Genomic DNA, 17,526 nt, shown 5'->3' with positions numbered 1-17,526 from the left:
GGGACAATTGTGTGCCTTTGAATTGATTTCCAGTAGGTTTGCGCCTATTGTTCTCGACAGTACATCCTGTTTGTCCTTTGGTGTTGAAATCCTTATTGCGCAAAAAACGACTAACCGGCTACAATTCTTGAAACACCCATTCAATTGCATGGAAGAATGAAAGCATGATTTGAAGTTATTTTATGAAGAGCACAACGTCATTGTTTTGTTCATGCATTAGAACGTCTGAAGTGAGGAACTGTTACTTGACTTAAATGTCCAGACAAACACTTTAAAGCCAATAAAATCATGTTAAAAGTAGAAGTACATGCATGGATATTTCAACACTTTTCACATCAGGTCAGTGTGATCCATATGCAATACTGCATCTGTTAATCCAGATGTAGACAAATTAATGGGACCAGTGTGATGCCTTTTCTTGGCTTCTCTTCTTTCCTTAAATATAGATTTAAATATCAATCAGCAGACTTACATATGACTTCGACAAGGCGTCATAAGAAAGAACAAACTGCAGGAAAAAAGGGATCCATAATATTGGCAGTTTATTTTACAGTAAAACAAAATTGCAGCAACAAATGTTAGCAGCCTATCATGAAAGACGTGGAAAAATAAATACCGACCTACTTTAATTTGACATGTGCTGCCCCCCCCCCTTATTCATGTGGCTTTGATAGAAAACTTAATTGTAGCCTTCAGTTTACATAGGACAGATTAACTCATCATATGATCTACTTTGTTTGTTGTGGCTGAATCGTGTCACGTGCGGTCAACCTTTACACTAACCCTGCCTCTCCTATCTCCTGAGAGCTGTGAGCAGCCATTGGCCGAGGAAAGGGACTTATATCTTTATCTGCTTTGACCATGTCAAGCCCCCTCCCTCATTCGCGTATTCAGCACGAGCCTATAGTCCCCATATGTGGAGCATATGGACATTTAAATAAAACGTCAATATCGTATTCAGTGCCAACTTGTTGTTTAAACAAACAAAGGGACAACACGCGGGTCAATATTTATATATGACATAGGGAATGTCCATCTGTACGGTATATATTAAACATTATGTTTACGTTCTTTTAAAGTATGTTTTTAAAATATTGCCCAAGAGCACAATGTATGAATTGATACCGAAAGTGGGAGGGAGATAAAAAACTAAAAAAAAAACTAAAGGGGAATTATTCAATGCGAGACAAAAATAGCCGAATGACTTGGAAACAGTCAATACTCGAGTCTGCACCTAACTAACTAACAGTCGCTGTTGCTGAATCGTTGCGGCAATAAACGGAGCTGTACAGAGGAGCAGACCTACAACATCCGGGCAATAGTCAGCTTGCGCAGAAACGGAATGGCGGAGGTAAGTGAGAGAAAAACGAGGAATGTAACGACGCGAACGATAGAGAAACCGGACCGAATCTGAGACTTTGTGTCACGCCGTACGTTACACAACAGCGTCGACGGTTTCGCCGGCCGGTTACCGCCGGCTGAAAGCGGGGCTACGGGGGCATTTTTTAACTGGGGAGAAGAAATGGAGAACCTCTCCGGCGTATCGCCTCCCTCCGCGTTCTTCGCGTCAAAGAGCCATTCCCTCCGCCTTCATAGTAAAACCCGTAGAAAACAATAGGGAGCGGGGTCTAACACGGTGGTGCTGAACTATTCCAGGTGCTGCCCCGGCGAAGAAGTGAAATCGAGTGGGGGAAAAGTTGGGGGCAGAGAGATGTCACGGCTTGGCGGCGGTGAACTCCGACCGTCTCTTTCGGAAATATTGAGAACTACTTATTTCCTTCTTGTTGCCGCTCGCAGTGAGCCCGGGCAGAGGAAGAGACGTTCAGCACCAAGTCACAGGAAAGCGCCCCTGGTCAGACAGACGGAACCCGATGGGTTGGGAGAGGCACGTCGCATGAATGTTTAGCTTTTCACGGGACTTTTACAACTTCTTCACGCAGGAAACGTGTCTTTGAGAAGTAGCATGTCATCTGATTCAAAGAGTGGGGGCAGTCATCGTGAACTGTGGTGGGCTCGTGTCGGCTACATCCTCTTTTCATCCTGTCTTGTAACGTTACTAAGTTTTTATTTTTTTTTACTTAACTCTTAGCTGGCATGTCTTTGTCAAAGACACATGACGTCCCACGTTGATTCATTATTTTGGCCCAAAACCTATATGGGAAAACTCGTTGACACAATATATGTGCTGTCACACCATATGAAAAGCTATAAGCGGATGTGTTTTGATTTAAGTTACAATTGAGTGCCGCACTTTGATTGCAGGGTATGCATCTGTAGGAGATACTTGTATCCCTACTGCAGGTCTCATAGGTTAAAAATGGTGGTTTAAAAGTTAGGAGTCAGCTGATCTGTAAGGGTACAACGAGCCAGGATCAGCCTTATGTTGTTCATGTGTGCTGGCATGCTGCACTGCATTCCCCGTGCTGTTGTACATGCATGTCTGTAGAAGATGGCTCTGTGTTTGTGTGTGTGTGTCTGCAGGCGGGTGAAGAGCCTCTGAAGAGAAGTGCGGCGGTTGTGGCCTAGTGGAGAGTGGATCAGGCACAGTGATGAAGGCCCTCAGCGGGAGAAGCAGAAGTCTTCACAGGCCTTAGACGAGTTGGAGGAGAACGTTCGCCCCATGAAGATGGCAGCGCAGTCCCACACTGTACGGTCAAGTTCAGCCAAGTTTGTATACGTTAAAGCTAGTTGCTGAAAGCAACTACATATTTTTCTTTTGATTATGTGACTGTCACAGTATTCTTATTCTTACTACTGGAGATTTCTGCTTTGATTTAACTTACAGTGCGTTGGTTTTTTTGCAAAGACGAAAAAAAAATCCATGGGCTAAAGATGCACTACTGCCATTTACAGTATATATTCCAAAAGCACCTGACGGGGCATCTGGTTTGTAAGAGTTAGAACGCTCTGTGTCAGAGCCCACAGTAACACCTGTTGACTGGAGCTGCACTTACACACTCAAAAACAGCTCCACACTCCACATAGTGTCACCGTCTTCCTGTTCTGTCATATAGCACTTATGTGGAGTAGTGTGCAAACGAAACATTGTCTAGTCAGCAGATACAGATAATCGTTTTGCTTCATACACCCTCCTATCCCCATTGCCACAAAATGCAAAGCACAGAAAGACGGCATCCTTTGCATCTCTAAATTTTCCGACAGTTGAAACTGTTAGTCCTCTTTCCAAGCTCAATGGATCCAAACAAACGTCCTCTGAAAACCCAGCTCCAGAAATGATATAAAACAATCAGCTATTGATTATCACATCTACATCCGCTGTCTCCGTCTGCGTCTCTGTGTTTGCAGGCCAGTGAGCTTCCTTTTGAGGAGCTGCTGGCTCTGTACGGCTACACGGTGCCCGACCCAGAGAAGGAGACCTGTCACATGGCTGCCAGCCTGCCAGACATGACACCGGACAAGGTGAGCTGCGACGCAGAGAACTATTCATTTCTGACGTATTATGAGTGTATGCCGTATTGTTGTGGACTTTGCTATACTTTGCTCTCTCAACTTGTGTTGTACAGGATCAGATAACCGAGGACATCTTTGCTGGGGAGGAGGAAGACGAATCATTAGCTGATGATCTCACCCCCTCAGTCACCTCAAACACCTCAGACCTGCTCCGCCGCCTCCAAGGTAACGCACACATCTATTTACACGTTACTATATGACATTCTGAAAGTTTAACACCATATGCACAAGCGGAGCCTTTGTTCTCTGGTGAAAGTGTATCGTTGTATCGAAAGAAAGGAACATCCCTGGGGCCTTTGTTTTTGGTGGAACGTTTCCTCATCATTCAATTAAAAACCCGTGCTTTGCTGAGACTGCAGCATGTTACAGCTCGGCGGTACATTTCAATAACATGACATGCCAGAGGTTCTAATGTCAGGAAATTACATGAAAAGCTTTGATTTGTTTATTTCTGTTTCACTACCAAGGACCACACCAATAACCGGATAAGTTTCGAGAGTTTTTATTGGGTAATGATAGTTAGGTTTAGGAAGCAGAAGGGGTCGAGTGATGAAGGGAGGTAGGGTAGGGGTAGAGGTAGAGGGATGTAGGGTAGAGGTAGAGAGATGAAGGGATGTAGGGTAGAGGGATGTAGGGATGTAGGGTAGGGATCGAGGTAGAGAGATGAAAGGAGGTAGGGTAGGGTAGGGGTAGAGGGATGAAGGGATGTAGGGTAGGGATCGAGGTAGAGAGATGAAAGGAGGGAGGGTAGGGATAGAGGTAGAGAGATGAAAGGAGGGAGGGTAGGGATAGAGGTAGAGGGATGAAGGGAAGTGATGGAGGGCCATTGGTGTCCGGCGGCTGGTGGGAACGAAGACTGTTGAGTGGGGCCATCTCTGGGAAGCTCTAGCGGTGCAGAGTCCCCTGTCGTTCCTGTAATCCTGCAAGAGAGAGAGAATAGGAAAACAAAAAATGGGGTTGGGGGGGAGGGATGAGAGAACGGAGTCGAAGAGGAAGTGAACAGGTTCGCTGAGCTGAAATACTTGTGCTGGGGAAATGAGCCGTGTTCTGGGCGTGGTCCCGTTCCTGAACTAAGTTTATTAAACTCAATGTAATGTGATATGGGAGCTTCCTGGTACGGCAGCATGTACTGCTCTCTGTGTCTGTCTCCATGTGACTGAATGATGTCGAACTGAACTGAGTTTAGATATATTCAAACAGCCTTCCCCTGATGCTCACTGCTTTATCCTGAGTTGTATTTTGTATTGAGTTAGATATATTGCATTTTTATTTTTATGGTATCACTTTCATTGCTTCCCACTGCTGTCTAGGGTGGGTTTCAATAATAATAATAAACAAAACAAAAAAGTAAAACAAACCTTTCAAAGTTTCAGAAGTATTGTTTGAAGTTGCTGTGATTTGTCAGCAGAAATATATGCCCAAATCATTTTTTTGCAGAATGTGTAGTGTTTGAAATGAAACTCCTCTGGGATGTTTTGTCTCTCAGGTGGAGACAAAGACACATTAGTCAGCTCATCAGATGAGGACTCTGACGATGCTTCTATTCCCTCCAATAAAGAGCACAAGGTAGCTCACACACACCTCACGATCAGTGGGCCTTTTTCGATACATACACAAGTTGACTCTGATTTTGATGTTTTGAAGCGGGGTCGTGTCTGAGGTACTTATACACATACTCAATGTATTACCTACAGTAGATGACGGTCGGCAGCAATTATCTAAACTCTGGCTACAGCCTTGTACACGTCCCATTGTAGTGCTTTGACAGACTTTGTCTTTGATTTCATTCTCAGGAGATCATGGTTGGCTCTATGCATCAGGCAAAAATCCCTCCACTCAGTTCATATACCCACCAGGAGAGAGGTAAGCACCAAGCCATTTCAGATGATTTAAAGCACCTCTGTGTAGAATTTTTGAAAAAGAAAAATCTGGCTTTGGCGACTCCCACTGGAGGTATCAAAGAAAGCAACTGCCAAACACATCTCTATCTACCTTCACTGTCTCTTTGTCAGTTTGCTCTGCCGCTTCCACTGCATTTACCCTCTTTATCGCTACCTTTCCTTTGACTGTTCTAGCCTGCAGCAGTGAGGACCAGTGTCTGTGGAGGCCAGGAGTTCTGTCGATGCAGGAAGTGGAAGAGTTCTTGCAGAACGCACAGAGACAACACGGCCAGGAGAGGGCAGCACGCACGCAAGGACACTCTATCGGAGACAACCAACAGGTATGCTCACTTTAAATTGTATCCCAGAAGACACTTGTCAAGTAGTGTATTCCGGCTGTGCCGCTAGTTACATGTATGTACTACCCGCTATCTGAAGTTGTGTCGTCTTGATCGTCAGTTGTACCGTTCTTCTGTGTGTAAATGTAGAGCTCAGATATTTCTGCCATTGTTTCTCTTGGTTAAAGTGTAATCCTACTTTTCTCTTGATTCTCAGGCACTGTATGAACTAGTGAAATGCAACTTCAATGCAGAAGAGGCACTGAGACGGTTATGCTTCAATGTGAAAGTGTACCGTGGTAAGAACCTTCCTGTTGTCCTCACAGTACTGTCATACTTATTTATAATCCACTCAATGACGGTGATGAATACTGATCAAATATTTAGCTGTAGCTATTGAAATGGTTTCAAGCTGGATTTTATGGAAAAAGTTCATCGACAAGTTTCAAAACCAACATTTTGCTCTGCAGATGAAGAACAAAAGTGACAGGAACAAAGGCTGTTTTTTGATATCATTGTCATATGTGTCGATGTAGATGCTGTGGAGGAGGATTACAGTTTTCATTTATTCCACTTCATTAAAAGAGGCAGACCTAAAATTGGAGGACTTTGTGGGGATCAGCACAAACTGGGCTGAGGCAGTAGATCAGAAATTAGGGGAGTCTGAGGGACTCCCACATGCTCGAGTGCATTCAGTGGACGAACAGTACTGTAGGGTACAAAGGGAGGCACTGCATCCAAGTCCTGAGTTGAACAATGTAATGACAAAATGTAGCATGAGATCATAAGCTTGTTAGAAAAGAAAGGATGAAATTGCCCACAAGTTTCAACATCCTCATGAAGTGCCATGTTTCAGAAACTCTATGTAATTAATTGCAGATGCAACACACACCGTAATCTACAGCTCATCACATCCTTCACAGAGAAACTAGAGCTGTGAGGGCACTGAGTAAAAGAGGGGAACGTATACTCATTTGCGATTCTGAAATCCATCATTGAGTTCCATGAACTGCAGAACAGATCGATCCCACGTGTGCAAACCAAAGTTTTAAGCCTACGCAAGCATTACCGCTGGAGGATACTGCAACGTATGACCGTATCTGGTACCTTGTCAGTGCAACACCAGCTGCTGACTCCAACACTGCAACGGTGAAACGGTTCACCTCGTGACCTCTTACTCAGCAGCGAAGGCTCCAGTTTAAGTCCAACACCTCCGTTGTAGTGAAAAAAACCAACGGCCCACTGCGAGGCCACAGAGCCCACAGAGCCCTGACCATACGGTTTCACTCTGACACATCCCGGCCTGGCTTTTCTGCAGCCGGCTTGATCAAGTCAAAACCGGACATTGAGTGGTGGCCTCAAACCCTCAAAGCCTCAAAGCCCTGCTTTGTGATGATCGGACCCAAACGGAATCTCAGGATGTGGTTTTCTTTACAGTTTTCAGTTCCAGATTCAGGATGAAAATGATGCGAACTATAAATGAATAGCAATGCTGAAATGCTCCCTGGTGCTTTTGTCTCTCCTTCAGAAGAGCTCTGTGCCTGGAGTGAGGAGGAGTGTAGGAACTTTGAGCACGGCTATCGGGTTTACGGGAAGAACTTCCACCTCATTCAGGCTAATAAGGTGAGTGCTGTGACGTTCTTCTGTTGAATCTTTCCTTGAGTTTGATGTTCAAACCCGACTAACCTGCTGGAGGCTACTCCTTTTGACTATTTGATGGGGCAGCTTTTTCTCTCAAAGCAAACACTGTTTTCCTCCTCCTCAGGTACGAACGCGCTCCGTTGGGGAGTGTGTGGAGTATTACTACATGTGGAAGAAGTCTGAGCGCCACGAGTACTTTACCCAGCAGGCCACCAGGCTCAGCCGCAAGAAGTTCAGCCTACAATCAGGGAACATGTAAGTATCGCTTAGGGTCGACCCACAACACAGGAATCTTACAAATAGTGAATTAGATTACTTATGATATTACGACACGTAGCTTGATCTCCATGTTCAACCGTGCCGAAAAAACAGGTTCAACAGAATTTAAAAAAGGAAAAAAGTAGCGCAACACTCAAATGTTGATTTATAATTCAAATGTCAACATTATGTTCTCATCTGAACTCTCTAATAACTCCATAACGGTCCTATTCTGAGGGTCTATTTCAGTAACACCTTGTTTAAGGCTATTTATTCATTAATTCCCATGAGTTGTAGCTTTGTCACACTAGAGTATTGGGCATCTTGTTTTTGTAAATCTTGTTGTTTTTTGCAAGCTGAACAATGTTGTTGTTGTTTTTTTTTTATATACTTTCAGGTTGAATTAATCCCTCTTAGCTGTAATTCAAACCTATATTTGTATATTAAGTGCACCGTTGCTGGTGAGCTCGCACTAATTACAAAATAGCACGTGGAACTGCCGTTTACCGAAGATATTGCCCCCATCAATACTGTTGACAGTGTGTTCTTTTGATTATCCAGAGTAACAGGGCCACTGTTACAACAATATGTTACAATGAGATATATATATATATATATATATATATATATATATATATATATATATATATATATATATATATATATATATATACAACAACAAAGGGTGTATGCCACTGTGTCATTCTTCTGCTCTTTGTGTGTTAAATCTGATATTATGTCTTGACAACTTTTCTGTGGCGTGTGTTGCAGGGAGGATGGCGATCAGGACGGGGAGGTTGGGGAGCTGGAAGGAAGCAACAACTTGTCAGGCTTGTTGTCTCACAGCTCCATGGACACTGGACAGCTACAGTCCCCATTACCTCCCCAGTCCAGCCTGGATCCACACAAACAAGGTAAACAAGCACCTGATGCTGAGTGTTTGCTCTCTTATAGATGACCAACATAACCAATTGTGAAGCAAGTGTTACAGCTATATTATTTCCATGATCTAATGTTTGCGTCAGAAAACGAGCACATGTGCATTAACAGCTCAGAAGATTTCCACTCATTTGAAGTGGAAGCTGGTCACAGAGCACTTAGCGCTGCCATTTGATGGTGAATAAAGCACATATTAAAACAATCCCACACACAGTGGGCCTTGAGGGTTTAGTTTGTATCCAATAATGCTGAAATCAGAAAGAGAGAGGCATCTTTTCTTTAGATAAACCATTTACATACCATGTTGTACACATATTCCAAATCACATACGTTCTGCTATCCATCGTGTTGCACATGCAGTTCTATGGATTTCATTTTTGTCCATTGAATGTCTTAATTTGATGACATGGTCTGCCTTTTACTTTGACATCACATACTCATTATCTTACGTTGTGAATCATTTTTATGTCTCTCCTCCTTTTTCTTTCCCCCACTATTTCCGTGCTCCTTGTGTGTCCTTGTGCGTTGTTGTGTTTGTGCGTGCCACGTATGCATGTCTGTACCTGCGTGTGTACATGCACCACCTGTTGACATGGTGCTCCAGAGGAAGAGAGCCGTCCCCGCCGCAGACGAACGCCCCGCTTTCTCTTAAAGCCATGAACTCGGTCCAGACAGGCCACAGAAAGCAGGCTGGGCCTGCAGGTAAAGAAGGCAAGCAGAGAGACTCAGAGAGAGAATATGAATAATGTGGTGATATGGAACAAACCTCATTGACTTGCCTGTGGTAGATAATCAAACTCTAATCATAGCCTAAAGGTGCAGTGCTGTTGTATGCAGCCATAAAGGCTCCTCTGGCTGTTCAGTAAATGCCACTTATTATCTCACAGATAAGGTCGAATACATTGAGTCATTTCAGCATTTGATCATTTCCGTCACATCTGCTCAAAGTGTAAACTCTGTTGCAGAGAAATAGAAATTATATTTAAGCTCAATACTTGTGCAAACCTCTAACCGAAGCTGGAGTTTAAAATTAAACTGACTTGTATTTACAATGTAGATTAACAAAACAAAATGTTTGAAATCGTCATAAATAACGATTAAGCAGATATATTTTCCTCATGCATTTGGCAAGAGAGGGTAACTCATAAGGCCCCGATGCAAATGGATTCATTTTTTTCTTCAAATAATTTCCATTGAATCTCCTTTTTAGTTCTTTCATCTCTTCTATCATTGTATGAGTGGAATAAACACAGACATTTGGTTGATCTGTAATCTCATGAACTCCTCTACATCTTTCCAGATGGTGAGCCGGTGATGGGGTCGTCAGGCTTGTGTGGTGACGGATGTCCTCAGCAGCTGTTTAGCTGTCCCTTCTCCCTCCCGCCCATGGACGACCTGCGGGATCCTGGCTCAGACGGTTGTTGTCCCTCAGCTCTAGTTCAGCTCCAGTCCCAGCCCTTTCCCCAGAGCTCCCAGTGGGCCGGCGGGAGCCCTCTGTCCTGCCATGATGACCATTGCCTGCCGGGCTCCTGTTTTTACCAGCTACACATGTGCAGTGGACCTTTTGTGTCAGAGGGCCCTGACTGTGATACGGCAGGCAGGGGGGCCGGCTCTCACCACGGGCTGCAAGTGGAAATCAGCCTGCCGTCTGCCTCGCCTCCCTCGTCGTCTGCCCTCCCGTCACACTTCCAGGCACTTGGTAGCCTGCTGCACCCATCTCCCGTCCAGCATACCCGCTCGCTCACACAGTGAGGGGACGTGGGAGAGTCTAAACTGAGTGGAACTCTGAATACTTTGCCCTGTGTTGAGATCTTTGATCGGTGTTGGTATTTACACCGGGGCTCGAAGAAACCAGGACAAAAAGTGCTTTCACCTAACTTTGTGAAAAAGGATGGACCTACCTGCGTTGGGGGGGGGGGGGGGGGGGTTACTCGTCTGTCTGAACCCTCTTTTTAAACTGAGACACTTGAACCCTCTGTCCGTTGTGGAATGACGAGTGTTAATCACTACTTTCAGGTGTTGATTATGTGTTTATTAACAGTTTATTACCACAACCTGCACCGGGGATGAACTTTTGATTGGCTACTTTAAGTGGCTCCATAAACAGATCAATGACTGACAATGTTTACCACTGTTTCTTTGTTTTATTATTTATCAGGATGGCAATGTTTAATTGCAACTCAGATTGAATCAAAACTTCTTCCACGGAGAACTCATCACGTTTTTCTTGAGGTATGTTCTGCATATCGCTCGGCACTTTGGCAGCTGCAGCTATTTGCGATCTGTCTCTGGAGGTTTCCACGGTGACATGGTTGCTGGAGGTCTGACCCCAGAGTCGAATCTGTCCATTCAAACTATATGAATTAATCCTCAGTCAAGTGTGTAATTGGCTCTCCCTTTTCACTTCCTCCTGTCTGTTTTGTTTGCACTCCTCCGCTCCTGTCTGAAAACATTTGGCGGAAGAGTCAAACTGTCTCAAGGATTTTGTTAAAATACAAAGAGCTGAAACTAAATGCCATTTTCTGAGGTTGATATTTGAACATGGTTGGAGAAAAAGGAGCTCCATATTTTTGCAGGTTTTATTTTTGCTTTTGTGAAAGTTTTCCTCCTTGCTCTTCATTGGACGATTCACATTGAGCTTTATAAAGGTGCAGTGCTTTGTCATCCTTTATGATCACTGTTTCTATCATGTTAAATATGAAGTATCATTAAGAGCCTGTTTAACCTGCAGAACAGGCATCAAATAAAACGTGCAAATGTAAAATGTACATACGAACACAGTTAAGTCACTGAATGCAATCACTCTTTCTCAGGTACTGCAACTTTAACGATCCCCAACACCGTTAACCAGTGAGAGTCCGACGCTGTCACTCTGAACAGGTGCATAGAAACAGATCGGATAGAACAGCATTTACACGATTAGAAGTTCATTGGATTAAGATGCACCTTGTCGGTGTAAGAGTAAAACATATTAACTATAGGCGAGTGTAGACTACAATCAAAGCTGTATCCGGAAGTGAAAAAAACCCGTGAAACCCCCCCCCCCCCCCCCCCCCTTCATCCTGCCAGCAAGTTTCATGAAACACGGGCAAGTCATTTTGCATAATCATGCTTACAAACAAAACCAACACACCCAACTGAAAACATGAACTCCTTGGTGGAGGTAGTGACAGATGTTTGGGTCCAAAGATCATTCTCATATGGAATTTACCGGTTCTGATATCATCTGTAGCCTCTTGCATTCAAGTAACATCCAATTAGTGAACAAAGGTCCATTAGAGATATTTCTATTGTCAGAGTGGGACAGTTTAACAAACACAGAAAATCTCTTATTTTATTTTGAAATGTTTTGTTCACTGACGTCTGCCAGACATCATGAAGTATACTGAACATTGTCTCGTATGTAGAAGCCTTAGTATTTCTAATACTATTATTATGAAAATCTCCTAAAAAGTGCATCACAGATTCTCAACTTTTTCTTTACCGTTTCCCAAACTTCTCACAGCGCCGTCAATTAGATTTGTTAAATGATGACACACAAGTATTTTAATTGTGTACTGATTAGACAATCCAAATAACTGTGAATAAATGCTATTTCTCATCCACAGTTTGTCGAGGGCATCTAATATGTCCTTCAGAAGATGCATCTGGTCTTAAGAAAGATTGTCTTCCTTAAGACACTCCGATGATCATGGCATCTGCTTTTCATCTTTATGGTAAGGATATAGTCAAATGATTTGATATAAATCAATAAACGTGTGTGTATATGTATTTATACATGTGTGTGTATCAGTTCCTGTTAATGAATTCAAATTAGTTGTATTTTTCTGTCAATATTCTACTGAGTGACCTGTTGAGAACATAAGCAGAATGGTCCCATAGTTTTATTGGGTGTGTGTCCTCGTCTTGACAAAACAAAGTGAGAACAAGAGTGTCTAAACAAGCCATGAATCACTTCATCATTGTCAGTATACAATGGCTCATTAATGACGCCCACATTTTCAAACAGGGCTGTTTCAAGCCTTTCAACAGTTGATGGAGTTTCTTACCGTCAGCTCAGTGTGACAACGCTGCATGGACGATCGATGTTTTTGGCAACTGTCGGGTCTAATTATTCCTGAGGCACATTCAACAATTACAAACTACTCCATGTCAACCGAGTATCACGTCCATTCTTTTTAGTTTATTTTTCATGTATTATTGATGTATTTATAATATAATACATTCATGCCAACTCTCAACGTTTCTTTAAGCCCAAGGCCCAGACGGCGGAGGGTCATCTCGGTGAGCATCTTTATCCCCTGCAGTTTAAAGACTCTCTAGTGACTAACCAGACAGTCTGTTTACATTTAAACAATATACATTTACTCAATCCAGGATCGGTCACATCATGGCCCATGACCCAATCTGCTTCACGAGGTCAGTCCCTATTTACCAATCCAATATGGGCAGAAAATATATTTGACATTATGTCCCCTCGGTCTGATACTTTTCTGTGTGAATCACTAGCAGGGTCATTCTGTGGCATGTGGTAAACTTGGGTTTTGCCTTAGGAGTCTTTGGACTCCAGTGCATCAGTTCTGTGCTGATGTTGATAAACTCAGTCTTAATCTCAATCTTTTCTCCCATCCAGTCAGAAAGCCTGCACCAGCCTGTGGGTTTAATGCGTACTGTCAGTGAGAAGAATCCCACAGTGCACCGCAAACTGAACGGCTTGAAAATGACATTCACTTCCTGTCAGCTGACCCTGCCCATGGCGCGCTCCTCCTGCTTTTTCACTGCAGCCAGCTCACCCGACCAGCAACCACAGACACACGTATGCACCAAGACTCCATTCACAAATACAGATGTTCTGTTCACAAATGTTTCTTATAATGTTTCAGTTGTAAATAATAGTTTTAACCATAAATAAGTATTTCGGTGTGAATTCGGTGTGAAAATTCTAATACCATGATATTTTCTGTTTCTATCACTCAGAGTTATGAATACAGTCGGTGTATAAACGCTGGGTGACCCTAATCTGGAGTTTACTGGTTGGCTGTCGCATCACTCTGCACATACTGGCAGCACATTCTGGCTTCATGTTGGAGTGGCAATCAGTGACATAAGCTGACAACCATAATCTGCACTGAGAGACTGAACCATACCAGCAGCAGCAGCATCACTGGTAGGTTTATCATGTAGCTACTCATATTGTGAACCTGGTCAATGAAAAAGTGGACATGCCAGGAAACTATAAGAAGGCCGCCTAATGACAGAATAAGCACCATACTTTCAACTTGCTAAAAACTCTCTTCAACAATTAAGGCAATACGGCTCTGATTGTATCATCACCGACTCTTGGTAAGGGTTCCTCCACTCCCTTTAATTCCAGAAACACTGTTTCTGATCGATTATCTGTCACATATTGTCTGAATTTGCAAAGTGTGTCTCTGTCAGTGTGCATGGTATGAGGGAAGCATCTCAATTAAAAAATGTCAGTCTGTGAGTGAAGCTAGAAAATGAGTTACAATGCAAGTTGATTTATCGAAGAAGACTATTTCATTACAGAGTTATGTTTTAAAAACCTGATTTCAGATCTGATATGTTGTGCCCGGCAGTAGCAGCTCCTCCTCCTGCAAGGAGCAGAGCTTTGCAAGCACCGACACCACGCAGGCTGTTTTGCTCGGCCCACTGGAGGGAAGGGGTGCAAGATAGACCCAGGACTGTGCGGGGCAGACTGTCAGACCCTGCTGCGGTAAAATTAGACGTGTTCTAGAGGTACTCTGGTGATCGGAAACACTACAGCTTTTGTCTCTGCTGGTAAGAAGACAAGGACATTAACACACAGACAATTAGCCGACTGTACTGGGAGGACACAGTCTACTGAAACTAATACTGTCACACTAACTTGCTTGAAAATGAAATGTATGAAAGCCTATGTATATATACATGGAAATATTCAAAAGCAGATTTGATGTGTGTTAATTACATGATAAAATGATATATTGCACTCATGTCTCTGCTTAATCTTTTTCTGACACATTTCAGTGGAAGATAAGTGCAGTATGTGCGGGTTTGGTGCAGGTGAAGTGCACACAGTGTGAGGTGAGAAGCTGCGCTACAGGTTTGACTGGCCTGTTTTGAGTCTACGTGACGCCTCAACCAACACTGTTTGAATAAAAGCTCTTTCAGTGACACGATGCATGCGGTCCTTTGTTGCATGTGTGTTAACAAATGCATCTGTGTGTTTGTCAGAAGACGACTATTCAGAGAGGAAACCATTCTGGTTTGTGTCCTTCCTCTTGTGTTCATTGTGGTTGTACTCCTCCTCATTGCTGCAAGTAGACAAAGGTGAGATGATCTACCAGTTCAGGTCTATTCCAGTATTGGTGTGGTGATGAATAAAAGTTGGTATAATCTATGACTTTCAAAAAGTGACTCAAAACAAGGATGACTAAAGCATTCGACTCAATTTATAGCAAGAAGCAGCTGACAGGTATTTTTATTTCATTCGAGAGAGAAAAAAAAATTAGTAATCTTATTGCAAGATGTTTAGATCTCCAAATCATTAACAGGCATCACAACCATCAGTTTGCGAGAAACTACAGGCAAAAACATAATTTTTCATGCACTGATCAATTTAGAGATTTTGGGCTATTTTGCTTCCATAACGTGTCTTCTTTCAGACAAGTGTTACAGGTAATACAGGTTACCTGAACTACAGGTTAATTCCCACTAGTCGGACTAGTTCCCCCCTCCCGCAATGACCCTAAACAGGAGCAGTGGTTAAAGATAATGGATGTCTTTCAAGGCCGTTTTCTCAAAATGAGTTTTTTTCCTACTCTGAGCCAGAAATCTCCGCTTTAACGTCCATCAAACATTCCAGTTTCATTCTGTCTGAAGGTGTTTAAAGAGGGGTTTGTGCATATAAAATGCATAACCTGATCCATACAACATGTTATTCCTAAAAACATGGCTGTTGACAGTAATCTCTGATTCGTGGAGTGATAAAAAGAGATATCCAAATGTCCCTTTGTAAAAACCTTTGACTCTAATATTTCAACAAAATGAAATAAGAATTTTGAACCTGGCTATATCTGATGTTCAGATTTAAGATCTGGTCATGTATGCAAATTGACACGATACAAACAAATACTTTGTTTGTATTTCAAATTAAAAGCCCCACAGAATGAATTCTAACTGGAATGCTTGTGATGAAGCCTCTCATTTTAGTGTCAAACATTATGATTCTGTCTCCTCTCCCCCACCCAGTCCCACCCTTTCAAAATAAAAGCCCCACAAATACAAGTTTCAATCCAAGAGGAGGAATCTAAAATGCAGAAAAGAGAGTAGCACTATCTCAATTGAACCTGAATGACACTACCGGTAACATTGGCGTGTGTATATATTGCGATTTCTTCGGGAAGCCACACTGTCAAAATTTCTTGAGGAATTTTCTAGTTATTATTATTGTTGAGCCCGATGGATAATATACAGTGTGCTTTGGCACAGGCAGTTTTACTGCCTTGTTTTTTACAAAGTAACTAAAAAAGTAACTTTTTTTACAAAAAAAACATGCTATCATTTATTTTTTTTTACACTTATCTGACTTTTTATGACGTCTTTTCGACTCTGTTATTTGGCTGTTATTTATAGATTCTTTGTTATTGTATTTGTATGTTATGGTGCAATTAAAGGAATTTGAGGTCAAGCATTTCACTACATATTCTTGTACAACCAGTATTTGACCAATAAGCTTTGAACTTTGGTGAAAGGTAATGTATGAAACTTTTGCGAAAAAATGTTTTTCGACATGCTGTACTATGAATTGTTTAAATTAAGTTGAGTATCTTCAAAAATAAAGTAACTAAAAAAGTAACTTTTTTTTACAAAGTAACTAAAAAAGTAACTTTTCTAAGTAACTAAAAAAGTAACGTTTTTTACAAAGTAACTAAAAAGGTAACTTTTTTACAAAGTAATTAAAAGTTACTTTAAAAATAAAGTAACTAAACAAACATGCTATAAATATATTTTTTTTTTACATACCTATCTGACTTTTTATGACGTCTCTTCGACATACAAACTCTTCAACTCTGTTATTTGGCTGTTATTTATAGATTCTTTGTTATTGTATTTGTATGTTATGCATTCCAGTTAGAGGGGGGGGGTTCTCTAAAGATATCTAAGACCTGAATGACTGTATGATAGAGAGAGAGAGAGAGACAGACAGACAGACAGGCAGACAGACAGACAGACAGGAGTGCTTCCAAGTCACGTGTGTGTGTGTGTAGAGAGAGAGAGAGAGAGAGAGAGAGAGAGAGAGAGAGAACGAGAGAGCGAGAGAGCGAGCCTGCGTGCGTGTAACTGGTTGCCATGCTCTTTGAGCCTAATGTGTAATATCTGTGTTAATATCTGTGTTGGTTTATGGTCATGCCATCTGTGCAGATTCAAGAAAAGAATGTTGTTTGAGAAGGTCAATCTTTCCTTCTTTAAGAGATTCTTCCTGCTAAACTTGTTGCTGTTGGAAACAACCAGAAGGGGGCAGAAAAAGCTCAGTTTAAAGTAAATTCCCTCTCGTGTTGCCCGGACCTCTCCATGCGGTTCCTTTCCCCACCTGATGTCCTTCTGCATGTTATTATTTCACTCACAAACTCAAGTTGTCGTTGACAGCTGAACGCTGCTAAATACTCTGATTTCAGTGCATTTAACTCTACCTTCTTCTTGCAACTGTGCAGAAAGTCAAATAAAGCTGAAATACAGAGTTTGTTTGTGTAAGATTATCTTCTAAGCTCAGCGGTGCTGAACTAATAGACTTGGGGCTAAACGAGGTGTTTGTCATGCAAAAAGAGTAAACTATGAATACACACAAATGACTCATGGCTGGAGGCTGGATGTTGGCAGAGGGTGGTGTCCTGGTATTGGCTGCTGGTGGGGAAACATCCTGACTGGGTGGAGTCATGCTGGTGTTGCTACAGTCCCAGCAGCTTAATTAAACTGGAAGTTTTATCCCCTATCTT

At 42.3% G+C, this 17,526-nt stretch overlaps 1 protein-coding gene across 1 annotated transcript; it reads left to right on the top strand.

The window, feature by feature from the left end:
* The first annotated feature begins 1,242 nt into the window (after positions 1–1,242).
* mier2 (mesoderm induction early response 1, family member 2) lies at positions 1,243–10,423 on the top strand. The gene is made up of 12 exons (XM_079267907.1): positions 1,243–1,351; positions 2,482–2,647; positions 3,307–3,420; positions 3,525–3,636; positions 4,958–5,037; positions 5,265–5,334; positions 5,547–5,692; positions 5,907–5,988; positions 7,218–7,312; positions 7,455–7,585; positions 8,360–8,502; positions 9,828–10,423. Exons 2-12 carry the CDS (start codon positions 2,621–2,623, stop codon positions 10,277–10,279), a joined length of 1,452 nt encoding a protein of 483 aa, XP_079124033.1. The 5' UTR covers positions 1,243–1,351; positions 2,482–2,620; the 3' UTR covers positions 10,280–10,423.
* Positions 10,424–17,526: the final 7,103 nt, after the last annotated feature.

The sequence above is a fragment of the Melanostigma gelatinosum genome (genome assembly GCF_949748355.1).
Source record: "Melanostigma gelatinosum genome assembly, chromosome: 4".
Classification (NCBI taxonomy): Eukaryota; Metazoa; Chordata; class Actinopteri; order Perciformes; family Zoarcidae; genus Melanostigma; species Melanostigma gelatinosum.
The sequence above is the reverse complement of the archived record's forward strand: the minus strand, read 5'-3'. Positions and strand labels throughout refer to the sequence as shown.

What these genes read in the sequence shown, in the direction of transcription:
- mier2 (XM_079267907.1), top strand. Translation starts at nt 2,621, where the DNA reads ATGAAGATGGCAGCGCAGTCCCACACT. An exon ending in CAGACATGACACCGGACAAG is followed by an intron (nt 3,421 to 3,524) that starts GTGAGCTGCGAC and finishes TGTGTTGTACAG; the next exon opens with GATCAGATAACCGAGGACAT. An exon ending in CTATCGGAGACAACCAACAG is followed by an intron (nt 5,693 to 5,906) that starts GTATGCTCACTT and finishes CTTGATTCTCAG; the next exon opens with GCACTGTATGAACTAGTGAA.